The sequence below is a fragment of the Mustelus asterias genome, chromosome 18 (assembly GCF_964213995.1).
Source record: "Mustelus asterias chromosome 18, sMusAst1.hap1.1, whole genome shotgun sequence".
NCBI classification, from domain to species: Eukaryota; Metazoa; Chordata; class Chondrichthyes; order Carcharhiniformes; family Triakidae; genus Mustelus; species Mustelus asterias.
Window position 1 is genome coordinate 69,075,407 of NC_135818.1, and position 20,118 is coordinate 69,095,524.

A 20,118-nucleotide genomic window follows, 5' to 3' on the forward strand; every position below is an offset into this window, starting at 1 on the left:
GTGTTTGACCTCTTGAATATTTCCAGTGGTTTAAGTTTCTGGTTTCAGATTGCCAGCAGCTGCAGTACTTTGAATAATATTCAATCTTCTGAGTGAATAAAAATGTCCTTTGAAACCAGTTTCTACCAGAGTACAGTTCTATCAATGCTGATATTTTGCCCGCTCTGCTGTTTAAACGGCAGTTACAAAAATAGTACAATTATCAGATCGAATATGTGTTCGCTTAAAAATAAAATCAACATTTTATTCAGGAACCGTTTTTATATTTTTCTCTCCATTTTTCTCCCTTCCCTTCCCCTCCTCCTTTCCTGGATATGGTTCCATTGTTGACGGTATCCATGGTAACTCTTCCAAATAGCCCACATGAGGGGCTTGAGCTAATAGGTAACTTTCTTTATCATTTGTACTCAGAATTACATAAGAACATAAGAACTAGGAGCGGGAGTAGACCATCTGGCTCCTCGAGCCTGCTCCGCCATTTAATACGATCATGGCTGGTCTTTTTCTGGACTCAGGTCCACTTACCCGCCCGCTCACCATAACCCTTAATTCCTTTACTGTCCTAAAATCTATCATTGTTTTAAAAACATTCAATGAGGTATCCTCAACTGCTTCAGTTGGCAGGGAATTCCACAGATTCACAACTCTTTGGGTGGAGAAGTTCCTCCTCAACTCAGTCCTAAATCTGCTCCCCCTTATTTTGAGGCTATGCCCCTAGTTCTGGTTTCACCTGCCAGTGGAAACAACCTCCTTGCTTCTAACTTATAAGATTATGAAGGGAATAGATATGTTTCTATAAGATCTCCCCTCATTTTTCTGAATTCCAATGAGTACAGTCTCAGTCTATTCAGTCTCTAGTATTACAAAATTGAACAGCTACTATGAAAATCATGAATTTGCCCATTTCCAGTGTTGCTAACGTGAATAGCTTGTTGTACTGTTGCCAGAATCTTACATCTGCGCTATGCAAGGGGATTCTGTTTAATTATTGTGGGTTCAAGTCGCACTTAGGACTTGAGTACCAAAATGGAGGCTGACACTCAATTGTACTGCAGACTCAGTGCTGCACTGTCAGAGGTGCTGCCTTTCAGGTGAGATGTTGAACCGACCGAGACTCTGTTTGCCCTCTCTAGTGGGTGTATTTCAAAGAAGCACAGAGGCCAATCAGTGTCTGGGCCAATCAACAGCACAAAAACAAATGATCTGATTATCATCACATTGCTGTTTATGGGGGCTTGCCATAGCTGCTTTACCAAAGGGACTGCACTTCAAAAGGGCAGCACAGTGGTTAGCATTGCTGCCTCACAGTGCCAGGGACCTGGCTTTGATTCCCAGCTTGGGTCACTGTCTGTGTGGAATTTACACATTCTCCCTGTGTCTGCGTAGGTTTCCTCCAAGTGTTCTGGTTTCCAAAGATGTGCGGGTTAGGTAGATTGACCATGCTAAATTGCCCCTTAGTGTCAGGGGGATTAGCTGGGGGTTATGGGAATAGGGCCTGGGTGGGATTGTGGTCAATGCAGACTCGATGGGCTGAATTGCCTCCTTCTGCACTGTAGGATTCTACTCTCGTGGCTGCAAAGCACATTGAGATTGAGATGCCTGGTGGTTGGGCATGGCACTATATAAATGCAAATATCTATTTTTTAATAACAAACATTTTGGATAGTAGTGTATTTTGTAGTCATGAATTTGGTTGTGGCGGGGGGGGGGGAGATTTGGAACGTCAAAAGTCATTGGAAAAACATTTAACCATATTCTGCAAATAAAATATTCTATTTTAATCCTGGTGCAGGGACAGAGCTAAACTTCCAAATGTTGATAACTTGACAACGCTAACAGGTTTTGATCTTAGGATACTCTCGATGCAGTTGGCACAAAAAAAACAGAAAACGCTGGAAAATCTCAGCAGGTCTGACAGCATCTGTGGAGAGAGAATAGAGCCAACGGTTCGAGTTTGGATGACACTTCATTAGAGCTGGCACTTACGGTGAATCCTTCAGACAACTGTAGACTTTTTTAAAAATTCCCTTCTGAGCTAACAAGCCATCACTTGCACAATGTTGGAACTGACGCTGAGCAATTATTAATTATCCTGGGAGCCTTGTGCGTGCCAGGATCAGAACAGGACCGTTTTGAATGCCAGGTAGGTAGGGTTTTTTTTTGCTCACCTAGATTGGCTCTGATGGGGGAACGGTGCTGGGATTTGACTTGATTCCTCTCGATGTCACATCCGGCTTGCTGGGGTTTAAAGCTGGGGTTGCTACTGCTGCAGTTCATGCTGTCAGCAGGAATCTTGCAGCAGTCAGGCAGCTCAGCTCAGCTCAGCTCCACTCCAGTGTAACCAGCTCTACAACCTCCAGCCCCAACAAGACAGCGGAGATTCTCCTCTCCTTTATTTTTTAATTCTTGAAGGGGGAAGGGGGGGCTTGCTTTAATAGAAAACACGGTCTGGGTTTGTTTTGTTTTTGCTTTACCTGTTAAGAATACTCACATCCTGCAAGGGAGGGGGAAAAGATGATAGCACTGGGATTTTTCACTTTTCTGTTACTTGTGATGCAAGGTAAGAACGCTTAAATATTTCCTCTTTCTGGATATCGCTTTGGTCTCTTAGATATACCGTGATTTGATGTTATATATATATATATAGAGAGAGAGAGAGAATAAGTGGTTCGCTATCAGGAGTTGTGTAGAGAGGGAAATGACCCTTTCAGTACCAAGGACAGAGGAGAATAGAGACAGAGAGAGATAAGGGGAGCTGGCCATCTCTCCTCGCTCCAAGTGCAATCCGGAGCCACCACCACCTACCCACTTTGTCGCGAATGACTTCCAGATGGTTAATTCTTGTAATAATACAGTGCAAATAAGAAATTACTTTATCTCGCTCTTTCGAAACTCCAATTCTTGACCCTCGGGTCCCCTCCCCTCCCTCCCCCCAATGCAGAAATTCCCCTCTCACATGGCCAATTCCCGTTTTGTGTGTGTGTTTTATATCTCTCTCTGTCTGTTCCAGCTTCCTCCTCTCCTGTGCCCAAGGAGCAATCGCAAGGCGACGCCAAGGTAAGAGAGAGAGCTAGTCCTCCGCGCCGGTTGTTGTTCAACCTCTTCCTGACCTCAGACGCCTTTCCCCTTGGGGGTGTTTAAAGGATGGGAACTTATCCCCAAAACAACACCTAACGCATACCTCTGCTCTGTCTAGGTGATGAAATGTGTGGTAGAGGTCATCTCCGACAGCCTGTCCAAACCCAGCCCTTTACCAATCAGCCAGCAATGCTTCGATGTCCTCAGGGGAGGTAGGCTGATTTCATCACATTTAATTCTCTCTCCTTCTTAAGTTAATTGTGAAATCCACTTCATTTCCAGCGTGAATATCACTTTCCAAAATGCTTCCCTTTCGGGGAAAAAAGCAAACTGTTTTATCCCCACTGTGGAAATTAATTAATCGTTATGAGGTTAGAACATGTTTAATCTTGGTGTAAGATTTTTAAAATATATATACATATATGTAACTACAGTTTAACTGATTGAAATCTACAGGCCATTATGCCATGAACACGCAAACTAGGACAAGCGGTCACAGTCCTGGATTTTAATACTGATTAGCTTTCCTATTCTGTGCAGATGAGAGAATCATCTCTATCCTTCGACATCAGAATCTTCTACGAGAATTGCAAGACATTGCCGCTGAAGGTATTGTCCCAGTTTCTGTAACTGTAAGGCTGGAGACTTGTAATGCTTAAAGTGAGGGTCTGAGATAATGCCATACTTGCCGGCTGTATACAATCTGACACTCACGGTACAGGACCCACTTTCTCCATAAACTCTGCATATTTTCTGCCCCCACGCTAATTGGAAGAAAAAAATAAGTTTTGCTACAGTTGGATCCCTGTAATGAATGTTACCTTCATATAGTTAAAACCTCTTATTACAAGTTGCAGTGACTGCTACCATCTCTTTCTGTACATAGGGTGGCTCGGTAGCACAGTGGTTAGCACTTCTGCCTCACAGCGCCAGGGACCAGAGTTCAATTCTGGCCTCGGGTCACTGTCTGTGCGGAGTTTGCACGTTCTCCCCGTGTCTGCATGGGTTTCTTCTGGGTGCTCCAGTTTCCTCTCACAATCCAAAGATGTGGGGGTTAGGTGGATTGGCCATGCTAAATTGATTCTACTGTCAGGGGGATTAGCAGGGTAAATGAGGGAGAGGGGAATAGGGCCTGGGTGGGATTGTGGTCGGTATAGACTCAATGGGCCAAATGGCCTCCTTCTGTACGGTAGGGATTCTATGTATTGTGGAAAAATTACCCAGTTTCAATCAAACTTGACCCAGATGTGCATTGGACCCCAATGAAATCAGGTTTCGCTAAAGCTCTGGAGAAACTGCCATAGTGGGTTAGAGACTAACGTTGAAGAAGTTTTTTAGATTGCTAGCACAGGGGAGTATAGTTAGAAATTCCCAATCAAGCCACTGAGGAATCTGAAAATCTGTCTGCCCAATACTAAGTGCACACGCTCTCCTTAGCCCAAAGGCAAAACGTTTAGAGACATTGTGGCAGAGTTGCTGGGGTCTCAACAGCTAAAACAGTGAATCATAGAATCCCTACAGTGCAGAAGGAGAGCATTCGGCCCATCAAGTCTGCACTGACTCTCGGACAGTGTGTCTTATCCAGGCCCTCCCCCACCCCACACCACCCCCCGCCCTATTCCCGTAACACTTCACATTCACCGTGGTTAATCCATCTAACTTAGACATCTTTGTACACTAAGGGACAATTTAGCATGGCCAGTCCAACTAACCTGCACATCATTGGAGTGTGGGAGGAACCCGGAGAAATCCACACAGGCACAGGGAGAACATGCAAACTCCACACAGACAACCACCCAAGGTTGGAATTGAACCTGGGTCCCTGTGTCACCGTACCATCCCACAGTTGCACAACTACCACGGCTGAAACTCCAACCACGCCCATTCTAACTGTCAGGGTGCAGGCTCAGAGGATTAATTTCAACAACGTAGATCAATATTTCAAAACAGCCAGCAATGTTTGAGATGCTGAGCCACCTTTTGCCATATCAATTCAGTCATTCATACTTCCCAGCACAGTCAGTACAATTAACCACACAGATGTAGATCTAATGTTATAAGGAAGATTGTACCTAATGAAGACGTCTCCATTAACACTATTGAAACCTGATAGTCAGTAATAGAGGACCTTCTTTGGTTACTGTGATGCTCTAAATTAACTAAAGACATAATAAGTTACAAGTAATGCCACCCTCAAGGTGAACACAAAATATTCGAATCTGATAAAATCAAGGGCACAGCAAATGAGGTCATGTCAAAGAGGATGTCTCTAAGCTTTTTGCCTTTGGACTAAGGAGTGTGTGCACTTAATATTGGACATAATATTGATACACTCAAGCACCCCACCCCCCCTCCAAAATAATCCAAAGATCTGGATAAGATCATAAGGTTCATTACTTTATTCCAATAATGCATTTTCTTTACAATTTTGGTGCAGGGGCCAATGAGAAAGAGCTACAGGAAAAGCAGAGTATTGATTTCAAAGACAACTTAGCTGTTGCGCTCAGGAGTCACAATGACAAAAAGAAAACATCAGCAGGTTAGTGTAGAGGTAACCCATCTAATCCTTGATGTAGAGATCTGATGTAATCCAAAAGCCTATTCAGTTGCAGACCATCTAGCTGTTTGGAAATAATGTAACGTTGGCTGATAATATTTGTGGCACGTTGCCAGAATCTAGTTGCATGTTACAGCAATTTTAGTTTACAGAATCAGATCACTGACGACAGCAGAAACTGATTAAAATAGATTACATTGCATAAAGATGGTATCAGCGATTTTCCGATTTGCACAGTTACTATGTATAGATTGCTCTCTGTGCCATGATTTAAAAAAATGGAAGTAGTATTAATTTAACATAATGATACTCATTAAGTGATCATGCAGCGAGCTTTAGTCTGTCTTTGTTCTCTTTAGAAATCAGTGTTTGAACAAGAAATGTTTGTACCTGACTGTTATTGTGACAGCAATTAATCAAAATTAATTCTTGAAAGTTCACTCGCTGTATTGATTGCTCTGCAGATAAATCACACGAGATCCATGCAGAGGAACAGCAAGGATCATCTGCTGAGATATTGGAAATAAAGGATAAAGAGCAGCAGGACAGCATAGAGGGGACGCAGCCAAATGTAAGTGGATACAGCTTCCTGACCATGAAGGATAAAACTACCGATTCAAGCAGCGATGCAGCTGACAGTAGAGATGTGGCAGCGGAAAAGGAAGATGCAGTAAGAGATGAGTCGATGAAGAATGGCTCCTCTGAAGAGGAGTCTGTTGTGGAGCAGTCCCAGGATCAGAGTCGAAACGAGGAGCGAAGTCCAGAAGAAAGTGAGCAAAGTGAAGGTGGATACACCCAGGAAGAGGAAGTGGATGAAGGTCAAAGCAAGGAGAGTGAGGAAGAGGATGATGAAGAAGACCACAGCGATTACAACGACAATAAGAATGAGGAGTTAGCTAATGACGACGAACGTTCGGAAGAAGTTGGAGAGACCAGAGAAGTGGACAGAAACCAAAGTGAAGATAAGGAGCTTTTAGAGCTGGAGGGGGAAGGGACGGTCTCAGAAGAAGAAATCAGGGCCAGTGAGAACAACATGAGTCACCAGAATTCAGAGGATGAAGATTTGGAAGGGGATGAATACTCAAATATCAGTGATGAAAAGGACGGGTTATCTGAAGAAGAGAGGGAAGAGAGAAGAAAATGGAAGAAGGTGAGTGAGGCCCCAGAGCAGAACTCAAAAAAACGTGGAGAAATGAGTGACGAAGACAGAGGTGTGTTAGAGAACAAAGGTAAATTTTCAGAACCTGGAAACCCCAAACTGCACAACAAATGGAGTCATTTCCAATACCCACGGGGGAACAGAAGATCTCACTCTGAGGAAGATATTAGGAAGAAGAAACCCATTCTGTCATATCCGGTGCGGAAAAGGCTCGAAATTGAAGATAAAAAAGAGAAAGAGGAGGAGGGAAGTGCCAATAGGAAAAATGAGGTTTGTGTCATTTTAAGTTTATTTTAACTTGGTCTACTCTGGTGCGTTCCATTGGTGGTGATCTGAATCATAGTTGTGAAGGTGAGCTGCTAAGGATGTGTTATCTCTTAGTTTCTGTAAGCCACTGTGTCCCTCTGGGGTGGGGTGGTGAGGGGCCCTTCTGTAGATTCACAACTATTGTAAGTCCCGAATCGCTACCCATGGGGAGAAGCCAGCTCATCAAGGCAATAGCTGTCTTTCGTTATGATGCTTTGGAGCATGACAGACTCAGAACAGAAGCAAGACATGTTTATCTGTCTAGATCGTTATTAGTAGGGTTCATGTGGCATTGCCCAGCCAGCACATATGGGTTGTGTATTTTGGAAATCAATGGAAATCATGTGGGTTTCTCATGGGTGATCAGTCTGCTCTTCCAGTGTATTCCCCAGATGCTGAATGGTATTTTACAATGAGAGTAGTGTTGTAGAATTGTCACAGTGCAGAAAGAGGCCTTTTAGCCCATCGTGTCTGCATCGGCTCTCCAAATGAACCATTTGCTTAGTATCATTCTCCCACCTTCTCACAGCAGCAACGCACATTCTTCCTTTTCAGGTAATATTCTAATTCCCTTTTGAATGTTTTAATTGAACCTGCTTCCACCACACTCTCAGGCAGTGCATTCTAGCCCTTAACCACTCGCAGGTTGAAAACTCATGTCGCTTTTTGCTTCTTTTGCCAAATACATTTAAATCTGTGCCCTCTCATTCTTGACCCTTTCACAAGTGAGAACAATTTCTCCCTATCTACTCTGCGCAGACACCTCATGATTTTGAATACATCAATCAAATCTCTCTCAGGCTTCTCCTCTCCAAGAAAAATAGCCCTAACTACTCCAATCTATTTTCATAACTGACGTTTCTCATTCCTAGAACCATTCCCTTGAACATTTTCTGCGTTCTCTCCAATGCCTTCACATCCTTTCTAAAGTGTGGCACCCAGAGCTGGATGCCATACTCAAACGGAGGCCAAACTAGTATCTTGTACAAGTTCAACATGGCCTCCTTGGTCTTGTACTCTGTAACATTATTAATAAAGCTTTGGATACTGTATGCTTTATTAACCATTTTCTCAACCTGTCCTGCCACCTTCAATGACATACATATAACCACAAACGTTCCTCTGCTCTTACACCCTTTAGAATTGTACTTTTTAACTTGTCTCTCCATGTTTTTCCTTCCAAAATGAATCATTTACATTTCTCCACATTGAACTTCCACTTGTTCCATCTTCTTCCTTGGTAATGACAATGCAAAGTATTAATTTAATACCTCAGTTACAGTCTCTGCCTCCATGTGTAAATCGTCTTTTTGGACCCTTATCAGCCTTACTCCTCTTTTTACCACATGGGATTCCCCTTTATATTAGCTGCCAGTGACTGCCATTTGTCTGCACATTCCACCAACTTGTCTACGTCCTTTTGAAGTTCTACGCTATCCTTCTCACAGTTCACAATGCTTCCAAGTTTCATATTATCCACAAACTTTGAAATGGTGTCCTGTACACCAAGGTCTATGTCATTAATATACATCGGGGAAAGCAAGGATCCCAACACCGACCCTTGGTCCGCAACAAACCTTCGTCCAGCTTGAAAAACATCCTTTAACCATTCCTCTATTTCCTGCCTCTCAGCCAATTCCATATTGCGACTGTCCCTATTCCACCAGTTAAAATTTTTCTCAAGTCTGTTATGTGGCACTGTATCAAATGCCTTTTGGAAGTTCATGTAGACCACATTAACCGCGTTACCCTTATTGACACTCCCTGTTACCTCTTCCAAAAACTCCAGCAAGTTATTTAAACATGATTTACACTTAAGGAATCCATACTGGATTTCCTTAATTAACCTACATTTATCCATGTGACTAGTAACTTTGCCCCAGATTATTTTGTCTAGAAGTTTCCCCACCACTGAAGTTAAACTGACTAGTCTGTGGTTGCTAGGCTTATCATTACACCATGTTTTTGAACAATTGTTTAATGTTTGTAATTCTTCAGTCCTCTGGCATCACCCGAGTCTACGGAAGACTGAAAGATTACAGTCAGTGCTTCTGCAATTTCCGTGTTAATTTCCCTCCGTATCCTCAAATGCATCTCATCCAATCCTGGTGCTTTATCAACTTGAAATTTAGACATGTTCTCCCCGTGTCGGCATGGGTTTCCTCCGGGTGCTCCAGTTTTCTCCCACAGTCCAAAAGACATGCTGGTTAGGTGCATTGGCCGTGCTAAATTCACCCTCAGTGTACCCGAACAGGAGTGTGGCGACGAGAGGATTTTCACAGTAGCTTCATTGCAGTGTTACTGTAAGCCGGCTTGTGACACAAATAAGTGAATATTCATTTAATACTCTGCTATTTCCTCTACCTCCATGCACAAATATCTTTTTGACCCCTAATTGGCCCCATTGCTTATATTACTGTTTTTACTATTTATACGCCTAAAGACTTTGAGATTCCCTTTTATGTTTGCTGTCTGTCTCTATCCATTCTCCCGCTTTGTTTCGATTATTTGCTTTTTCACTTCCCCTTTGAATCTTCTATATTCAGCTTGATTTTCGATTGTATTTGCCACTTGACATCTGTCATAACCGCACCTTTTCTTTATCTTATTTCCTACCCCTTTTTTTCATTCTTTTGTCATCCAGGGAGCTCTAGTTTTGTTTGTCCAATCTTTCCCTTTTGAGGGAATATACATTGATTGTGCCTGAACCACCTCTTTTGTGAAGTTAGTCCATTGTTCGGCTATTGTGCTTCCTGTTCACTTTGACTCCAGTTTATTTAGCCCAGATCTATTCTTACCTCATTGAGGTTAACTTTCCCCAGTTAATAATACTCTCTCTAGATTGTTCTTTGCCCTTTTCCAGAGTCATCCTAAACCTGATGATATAATGATCACCATCCCCTAAATGTTCTCCCACTGACACTTGATCCACCTCATTCCCAAGAGCCAGGTCCAGCAGTGCTTCCTTTCTGATTGGACTGGAAAAATTTTGCTGTCGAAAATTTTCCTGAGTACATTATGGAAACTCTTGCCTCTTCTTGCCCTTCACACTACTACTATCCCAGTCTATATCTGGATAACTAAAGTGCCCTATTATAGGCAATCTAAAAATGTTGCACCTCCCTGTAATTTCCTTGCAAATGTGTTCCTCTGCATGCTTCCAGATTATATAAGTGGCCTGTGGATTACACCAAGTAATGTCATTGCACCTTTTGTGTTCCTTAGCTGCAGTCAAATTAATTCAGATCTTTCACCCTTCCAAACATTCTCTTTCTCCAGCACTGAAATGTTCTTCCTAATCAATACCACCATTCCTCCAACTTTTTAATCCCTTTGCCTATCTTTCCTGAACACTTTGTATCCAGGAAATTTAATGCCTGCCCTTTGAGCCAGGCCCTTGTTATAGTCACAAATGGCTATCTGTCCCTGTCGCTGACCAATCCGATTTACCCCCCTTCGTGCAGTGACATACATGCACCATAGCCCTGATTTAGACTTTATTATTTTCTCCCTTACTCTGACCCCACCTATTAACTTATTGTTCTTTATTTTGATGTGATTTTTTATTGTGACATGTATAAGTATACAGTGAAAAGTATTGTTTCTTGCGCGCCATGCGGACAAAGTATACTGTGCATAGAGTACATAGGCGAGAAGGAAAGGAGAGAGTGCAGAATGTGTACATTTTGGTACTATCTTTCTTTCCAATAGTCTGTGTGCCTTGTTATTCCTCTCTGGTATTATCTCCAGGTTCCCACACCCCTGCCAAGTTAGATTAAACCCTCCCCAATGGCACAAGCTATTAGGAAATGAGTATCCCAAGCAATTTGCTTTTACCAGCAGACGTTCCATGGTATTGAATGGGCTTGAGGGGGCACAGGTCAAGATTAAATTCACCCTTTAGGAAAACCAGGATAAGACTGTCAGTGACAAGTGTAAGAAGGACAAGGAAATATTAAAGCATTGGAGGCCAGAAGATGAAGGTACAAGCAATGGGGAAGGTAAAGCAAGGTTATAGGTTGGGGAGGCGATAGAGCATGAAACCACCAGCAGATAATTGTCAATTCTAAATACGGGCAATGACTTAACTGCACAAGCTAGCAACATGGACACCAATCGGACTCGAGAGTAGGAGGGTTCCATGTGGCAACCAATGGACAGAACACAGAGTTGCAGGTAGACTCAACCCAAACATTTCAATAGGGTTTACAGAATCATGTGTTTTTACGACTGCAAGTGTGAGCAGGGTTCAAGTGCAATAAATGCAAAATCCTATTAAGACACCACATGCAGGCATCTTAGATCATTACAAGCATAACGTGGCGTGGCAAGAATTAACATTGTGAATTCCATAAATAATATAAGTGACTGGGCATACCTATAAGCAGTAATGCATAAATAGAGGTAGGAGGAGTTGTAGTGCAGTCAGTAGGGCCTCTGCCTCTGAGCCAGAAGCTCCGGGTTAGAATCCTACCCCAGGACTTGATGGGCAAGGAAGGTGTATTCATAACACAGTCAAACAGGTTGAGTGTCAACCTGCAAATCCTTCCAGACGCACCAATGGTTGGCGGTAAGAACGGGAAAGACTCCTGGTCAGCCATGCTTGATATGGAGTGGCACTCCTCAAGCTATAAGCCTCTGGTGACAGACTAGCGACCTGTTCCGGGAATTACTAGCTATGGAAACAGATGGCAAATCTGTCTCAGTGCACCACTAGGTGTGGGAAAATAATTGGAATAGAAGTATAGTGAAAAGACTGAGTGAGGTTAAGAAATCCAATATCATTGACTCAGGTAGAATCATGTACAAAACACTGAATACAAGTGATAAAAGTTAAAGTAGCCACAGTAAATAAATATTTTAATCTAAAGGCTTAATATTGCTATTTTATTTAGATTATAATGGGAAACGCTTTTCCCCGCACACAAAAGTAGAAATATTTGATTACAATCTATCATGCATTCATTTGCAATAGAAGCTAGCAATTATTTAAAAAAAACACATGGGTTGACTAGCTAAAGTAGGTCACTTTACCCTCTACATATTATTCTAAGAATAATAACCAATTTATTAAGTGAGTTAAGCCATTTCTAAAGATAGTAACCATTACCATTGAACAGTGAGGGGGTTCAAACTATATCCATAGTGAGAGAAAAGCGTGAACACTCAGTGCTGTCAAGGACATCAGTTCAGTTTTGTTTACCTGTGGAGGTTTACTGAAGTCTTCATCTTATTGCCACGTACCCTTAATGTGGTAGCTGGTCACTCCATGTCGGGTGGTAACGATGGCGTTGGCTAACCCACAGAACCACACAAAGATATAGTGGACTAGAAGAGAAGTTATTAATAATAGCAGTAGATTTAGTTCAGGTGAACTGGTGATGGGCAGGAGTTGTCGAATACTGATTTATGTGTACGGAATCATGAGATGGGCTTTACAAGGTGGCATCAAAGTGTTGATGCGGTTTTTCTTTAAATTTTAGAACATAGCAGCTATATATATCAAGGTCAGTTGTGTAGTTTGAAAAGTGAAACTGATAATGACAAAAAACAGGGGTCAGTTGTTGATGGTCTCCCATTCGGTCATGTTTATCAATAGGGCAGCACAGTGGCCCCAGTGGTTAGCACTGCTGCCTCACAACGCCAGGAACCTGGGTTCGATTCCCAGCTTGGGTCACTGTCTGTGCGGAGTCTGTTGCCTCATAGCGCCAGGAACCTGGGTTCGATTCCCAGCTTGGGTCACTGTCTGTGCGGAGTCTGTTGCCTCATAGCGCCAGGAACCTGGGTTCGATTCCCAGCTTGGGTCACTGTCTGTGCGGAGTCTGCACGTTCTCCCTGTGACTGCGTGGGTTTCCTCCGGGTGCTCCGGTTTCCTCGAACAGTCCGAAAGACGTGCTAGTTAGATGCATTGGCCATGCTAAATTCTCCCTCAGTGTACCCGGAGTGTGGCGACTAGGAGATTTGCACAGTAACTTCATTGCAGTGTTAATGTAAGCCTACTTGTGACACTAATAAATAGACTTCTAAAACTTTAAACAATAACAGTTTGCATTGATATAGCATCTTCAGAATTGTAAGATAAGGTCATTAGCAATAGTCCACAAAGGACCAAAGCCACCTCTCTCCATTTGAGAGGCACCACTCTGCAAATGTGGGATAAGGCAATGGGGCAGTCCACCATGCACTACCGCAGCTGGTAAGGGGATTCAACCTGAACTGTTTGTATAGTAAAACAGCCCAAAAACACTTTGCAAGAACCTTATCAAACAAATTGTGATGTATAGCCACATAAGGAAATATTAGCCCTGGGAGCATGGTTAAAGAGGTAGGTTTGAAAGAATGTCTTACAGTCGGAGAGAGAGGTGGTTTTAAGGAGGGAAGCCCAGAGCTTAGTGCCGAGGCAGCTGAAATCATGGCTGCCACCACTGGAGCATTGAGCATGGGGGATGGGCAAGAGGCCAACATCACCTTTGCCAAGAAATATTATTTACATGCCTCTGTAGTTTATTCAAGTTGTCCCCTCTCAAGTTTTTAAGTCCCCCTGGAGGAAGGTTACATTGCACTGGGTCTTTTGTCCATGGAAGCAATGCGACCAGGCTGATATTCTCTTCAGTTGATGTTCACAAATAGGCATGTCCAACATGGATAGTGATCAGGAGCAGAAATGATTATCATTAAGGCCAATTGTCGTAGCCCAGACCATTAACTTGACCATGATCAGCTAACACTGGAGACCAATAATTGAACCTGGCGCCTTTCTTGATCTGTATAGTTTAGATGCCCATGTGGTGATTCATCTGAGGTGCTTTCCACCCAGAAAGCACACGTACTGGAAGGACAATAGACACCGGGATTGACATAAACCATTGCCTGATACAATGCCAGGTTAACAGCAAATGATGCAGAGTTCATATCCATTTTATTTTCAATAAATCACTGACATATGTATTTTACTCACAAAATAGGCATACAAACATGCAATAAATAACATGGGCGTGTTTAAAATATTATAATTGAAGGATTTTCAGCCTCACTGGCTTCATAACTGTGGCAAGCTGCACACAGTGAGGTGCTACAGTGAAGCGTAACATCAATCGGAGCACAAAGTGCACATCATTTTACGGAGGCAGATTGTGTGCACACAGAACCTGATGTGATTAAGAATACAGTCCAATTAACGCTGCCAGTTTTGTGTAAATGGAAAATACTTTTAGCTTTCCATCAGTGCTAAACTTGCAAGATATAAACCTAGCATTGTGGCTCAGAGTGCCTCTGTAGCAAAGTGGAGTGAGACTACCAAATCATTTCACTTTGTCCTGGTATCAGGTTGAGCCCCGGGCCCCAGTTGCTGGCTGCATTAACACTTTAACTACAGCTTTGGTGCAAAACAAAACCACTTTATAACAACACCAGCATCATCATAGAATCCCTACAGTGCAGGAGGCGGCCATTTGGCCACAATCCCATTCAGGCCTTATCTCCATAATCCCACATATTTTCCCCGCTAATCCCCCTGACACTAAGTGGCAATTTAGCATGGCCAATCCACCTAACCTGCATGTCTTTGGACTGTGGGAGGAAACCGGAGCACCCGGAGAAAACCCACGCAATCATGGGGAGAACGTGTAAACTCCACACAGGCAGTCACCCGAGGCCAGGTCCCTGGCACTGTGAGGCAGCAGTGCTAACCATTGTGCCACTCATCTTTCCTTAAATAAGACGACCAATACTGTACACTATACTCCAGATGTGGTCTCAGCAGTGCCTATATATAACCTAAGCATAACCTCCCTACTTTTGTAATCAATTCCCCTCACAATAAACAATAACCATCTATTAGATTTCCTAATTGCTTACTGTACCTGTACATTAGCCTTTTGTGATTCAAACACGAGGACACCCAGATCTCTCTGCACCTCAGAGCTTTACAATCTCTCACCATTTAGATAATTAGTTTCTTTTTTATCCTACCTGCCAAAATGGACAATTTCACATTTGCCTACGTTATACTCCATTTGCCACATCTTTGCCCACTCACTTAACCTACTTATGTCCCTTTGTAACCTCTTTGCGTCCTCTTCACAATTTACTTTCCTACCTATCTTCATGTCATCAGCAAATTTAGTGACCACACCTTCAAGTCACTTCATCCAAGTCATTCATGTAAATTGTAAAAAGTTGAGGCCCCAGCACTGATCCCTGTGGCACACTCTGCCAACCAGAAAATGACCCTTTTATGCCAATTATCTGTTTCCTGTTAGCTAGTCGATCTTCAGCCCATGCCAATATGTTACCCCCTACATCATGAGCTTTTATTTTCCACAATAAAGTCTGATGTGGCACGTTATCTCATGTCTTTTATGGACTATAGCTCCTAACAATTAATTTTAAAATTTTTGAAGGCAATGAGTGTGATTACATACATCCAGTCGATAATGAGACATTTCCAATCGCTGTACCTCCACTTTACTTCATTCTATTGCTTGTGGATAATGCGTCCAAGATGGCGTGGTTTGCACGACAATGCAGTGTCAACCCTTCATTCACTGAGAGTTTCAATAATGGCGAATGTAATTTGATGTACTGAGCTGATGTAAGACAAAGGCCGGGATTCTCCCAAAACAAAATGGGAGTATTTCCCGCCTGATTTTGGGTGTACTTAATCGAACAAATCTCCCTCACTTTGAGCAATGCAGAGTGCCTCTGCGTGATTCACTCTGAAAGGTGGCAGGCCGGGCCTATTCCCACCCGAGAGGCCAGCGGCAGAGTGCTGAGCGGGCCACGCCACATGCACCGATCTATCAGTGCGAAGATTGGCACATGCGCACTGCCCCCCCCTCCCCCCCCCGCCTCCCAATCGCTGGCCTTCCTGACAACCCCCATGATCGCTGGCCTACTGGACCCCACCCCCTGGGTCAGCCCCGATATACCCCCCACCACCCCCCCCCCCCCCCCCATGACCAGCCCCGATCGCCTCCTCCCACCGATCCCACTTGCAGAGTGGGTGGCAGCGAACATCGCCTCACAATTACCCCCAATAGGCCCCGCCCCCTTGGCACCAGTGGATAGTGCCAATGTGCATAGTGAGGAGTGCCAATATGCCCCATAGGCAGTGCCAGAGTTCCGGGCTGGCACTGCCCAGGCAGCACCCCCTTGCCCCCAACCTCACACGGGGGGGCCTCAATAGCTTCTGTCCCCACCAGCAGCGTGAGTGACTCACCTGATGAAGGAGCTCTGGAAGCTCGTGATTCCAAATAAACCTGTTGGACTTTAACCTGGTGTTGTGAGACTTCTTACTGTTCCTCAATCCAGTCGAAGTACAATTGCTTGCCCAAAGCTTAACTGAAGTAAATAAAATAGCAGTATATTTTGGGAGTAAATTGGCATAAATTTGATACTAAGACTACAAATCATTCTCTTCTTATACGGATCAACTCCAATTTTGCTATTTTTATATACGTTTGACTGGTCAAGTCTTCCAAGCACGCCCCGAGTCCATTCAGTGTATTAACTGCAAACTGAAGCTGACAATTCAGGATTTTATACAATAATGGAAAGTAGATATTTTGTTTCAAAGACTACCTGAAAATCTTATTGCATCAAATTTGATCAGAATGTATAAATGTTTTATCAGAACAAATGATCTTTCAATCTTCATCAAGTACATAGTACTGCACTTTCTAAGAAAAAGATTTATTGATATTTATTCATGATTTAAGAAGTATGTATTTCCTGTCCATAAAACTGATTTTCCACTCTCACAATTTTTGATCGTATTTTTTAGAAATCATAGAATCCCGACAGTGCAGAAGGAGGCCGTTCGGCCCATCGAGTCTGCACGGACAACAATCCCACTCAGGCCCTATCCTCCACTTAGTTACCCTGCTAATCCCTCTAACCTATCACATCCCGGGACACTAAGGGTTAATTTATCATGGCCAATCTGCCTAACCCGCACATCTTTCGGACTGTGGGAGGAAACCGGAACCACCCAGAGGAAACCCACGCAAAGACGGGGAGAATGTACAAATTCCACACAGACAGTGACCCAAGTCGGGAATCGAACCCAAGTAGGGAATCGAATCCTGGCCCCTGGAGCTGTGAGGCAGCAGTGCTAACCACTCTGCCACCCATTTCCATCATCAGTTTTAATTGTAAATCGCTCTGTTGGAATTTTCCATTCAATTTTGCCACATCAATACTTCGCTGCAGGGTGATTTCAGAGGGGGAAGAATGCGTGCATGCAGAAGCTGATTTTAAATGTGTGATTAAGGATACAGTTCAATTAACACTGCAGGCTTTGTGCTGATGGAAATACTTTCAGCATTGCACCAATGCTAATTTGGCTTTGTGGAGCCAACTTCACAAATCTTCCATTCCTGTCACAATGGGCATAATTTTAGGGTCCCTTGCGTGTGGTTTAGCAGATGGAGGGGCCAACCAACTTTCAGGGATGCCCTTCCTGCCGCCTATCTGACACACCACCCCCCCGCTCTCGACCTGGCCGCGATTTAACAGACAGCAGGCAAGGCCTACCCTTGCACCAATTGGGGCCTTTAAGTGGCCACTGCCCACTCAACCAGTGGGAGCTTAGTGATGGGTGGGGTGTCCAGTAGGGGCCTGTTTGGGCCTGAGGGAAGGAGACCATGAAAGGAGCTATATAAATGTAAATCATCCTTTTTCATCCATGAAAAGATTGTTGGGCACTCTTCCAGGAACTTCTGGGGCAGCACGATGGCATAGTGGTTAGCACTGCTGCCACACAGCGCCCGGGACCTGGGTTCGATTCCTGGCTTGGGTCACTGTCTGGGTGGAGTTTGCATGTTCTTCCCATGTCTGTGTGAGTTTCCTCCGGGTGCTCCGGATTCCTCCCACAGTCCAAAGATGTGCAGGTTAGGTGAATTGGCTATGCTCAGTGTACCCGAACAGGTGCCAGAGTGTGGCAGCTGGGGGATTTTCACAGTAATTTCATTGCAGTGTTAATGTAAGCCTTACTTGTGACTAATAAATAAACTTAACTTCCTCTCAGGAATAATAGGCATGTCTAATATTTTCCCAGGAACAAGAAATGGAGAATCTTGAAGCAATTGAAAGCGAACTGGAAGCCATGGCAAGGAGGTTACATCAGATGCGCAGAAGTTGAATCCAGTGCCACAAAGCTGAGTAATAATGAAGCAACTATCAGCACCTTTGTTTGATTAGTAATATTTTAGCTACTGCACCAAAATCATCAATGCTTTCGAGGAATCTACATTCTACATCTGTTTTTCTTTCCAAGGTGCTGCTAAATGCTTGCTTATTTAATCATTTTACATCAGTTAGTTCTCCCATGGCATACCTTGTTTCCTACACTAGCTGAATCTGTTTGCAATACTTAACGTTATGGTTTAAAATTCTATGGCTTTTTAGAATACCTGATAAAAGAGATGAAACTCAAGTTAAAATATTATTGTACTTGGTGGAAGTTTGTACCAAGTCAGACTAATTGTATTGTACATTCTATATACAATTTATGTAATTAAAATAAAACAACTTTTACCCCGTAGTCTTTGCTTTATTCTTCCCGTCCTTGTTTGAAAAGAAGTTAAATTACAGAGTTTGAAACATATACATGAGTACAGAGATCTTTAGAATACAATAGAATCCCGACAGTGCAGAAGGAGGCCATTTGGCCCATCGAGTCTGCACCGACCACAATCCCACCCAGGCCCTATCCCCGTAACCCCACCTATTTACCCTGCTAATCCCCCTGATACTAAGGGGCAATTTAGCATGGCCAGTCAACCTAACCTGCGCATCTTTGGACTGTGGGAGGAAACCGGAGCACCCGGAGGAAACCCACGCAGACATGGGGAGAACTCCACACAGACAGTGACCCGAAGCTGGAACTGAACCTGGGTCCCTGGTGCTGTGAGGCAGCAGTGCTAACCACTGTGCCACCGTGCCACCCATCTTAGTCTCCATCTACAAAAATCTTGAAAAGTGGCAGGGCAAGTTGACATGGTGGTTTAAAAAGTAATTGGGTTTATAAATAGAGGCGGGGGTGGGGGGGGGTGCAATTTTGAGCCCACACTCTTGCTACGTGCCACTACTTGCACAAGATGGCAGAGGCTCAAGATCTGGCAAAACCCAAAGAATTGTGAATTTCAACGGCAAATTTGCAATTTCCGATTTTCGCCACCCCTCGCTGGTGCGGTAAATTGGTCCACGTCCATCATGGCGCGTTGGTCTCAGTGCAGCCAACTTCACCGGCGTGTTTAGGCCCCACCCCTCAGAATGACAGCGCGAAACATGCACCCCTGCTTTTGTTGACAAAGTGTCACAAGATCTGGAGAGAAAAACCGGCCTGATTCTCTGGAGAGAAACAGACCAATTTTCAGTCAGAGCCTGAAAGGAATGCAGGAGGTTTTCTCAGATGTTAGCAATAGGAGAATTTAGTCATGAGGCGAGGCTGGACAAGGTAAGACTCTGATGGGTACCCGGCAACGCATTTCCAGCTGCTTCATTGGAAAGGTGGCCTTGTTCCAGACGGCTGCAAGTGTCAGCAGCGACCAGCCATGACACCTGAGGCACCTCCGACATGTGATGAAGGTAGAGCAGTTGATGTCGTATACATGGATTTTAGTAAGGCGTTTGATAAGGTCCCCCATGGTCGGCTCATGAAGAAAGTAAGGAAGTGTGGGATAGAGGGAAATTTGGCCGATTGGATAAGTAACTGGCTATCTCATAGAAGTCATGATGTGGAGATGCCGGCGTTGGACTGGGGTAAACACAGTAAGAAGTTTAACAACACCAGGTTAAAGTCCAACAGGTTTATTTGGTAGCAAAAGGCTTTTGCTACCAAATAAACCTGTTGGACTTTAACCTGGTGTTGTTAAACTTCTTACTGTATCTCATAGAAGACAGAGGGTGGTGGTGGATGGAAAATTTTCAGACTGGAGACCAGTTACCAGCGGTGTACAACAGGGATCAGTGCTTGGTCCTCTGCTGTTTGTGATTTTTATCAATGACTTGGAGG

General features: G+C 43.7%; 1 protein-coding gene across 1 annotated transcript; it reads left to right on the top strand.

Annotated features, from left to right (window-relative positions):
• The first annotated feature begins 2,273 nt into the window (after window positions 1-2,273).
• chga (chromogranin A) lies at window positions 2,274-18,644 on the top strand. The gene is made up of 7 exons (XM_078233205.1): window positions 2,274-2,560; window positions 3,011-3,057; window positions 3,197-3,290; window positions 3,619-3,687; window positions 5,516-5,617; window positions 6,100-7,064; window positions 18,160-18,644. The coding sequence occupies exons 1-7, from the start codon at window positions 2,515-2,517 to the stop codon at window positions 18,241-18,243; spliced, it is 1,407 nt and encodes a 468-aa protein (XP_078089331.1). The 5' UTR covers window positions 2,274-2,514; the 3' UTR covers window positions 18,244-18,644.
• The last annotated feature ends 1,474 nt before the right edge of the window (window positions 18,645-20,118 follow it).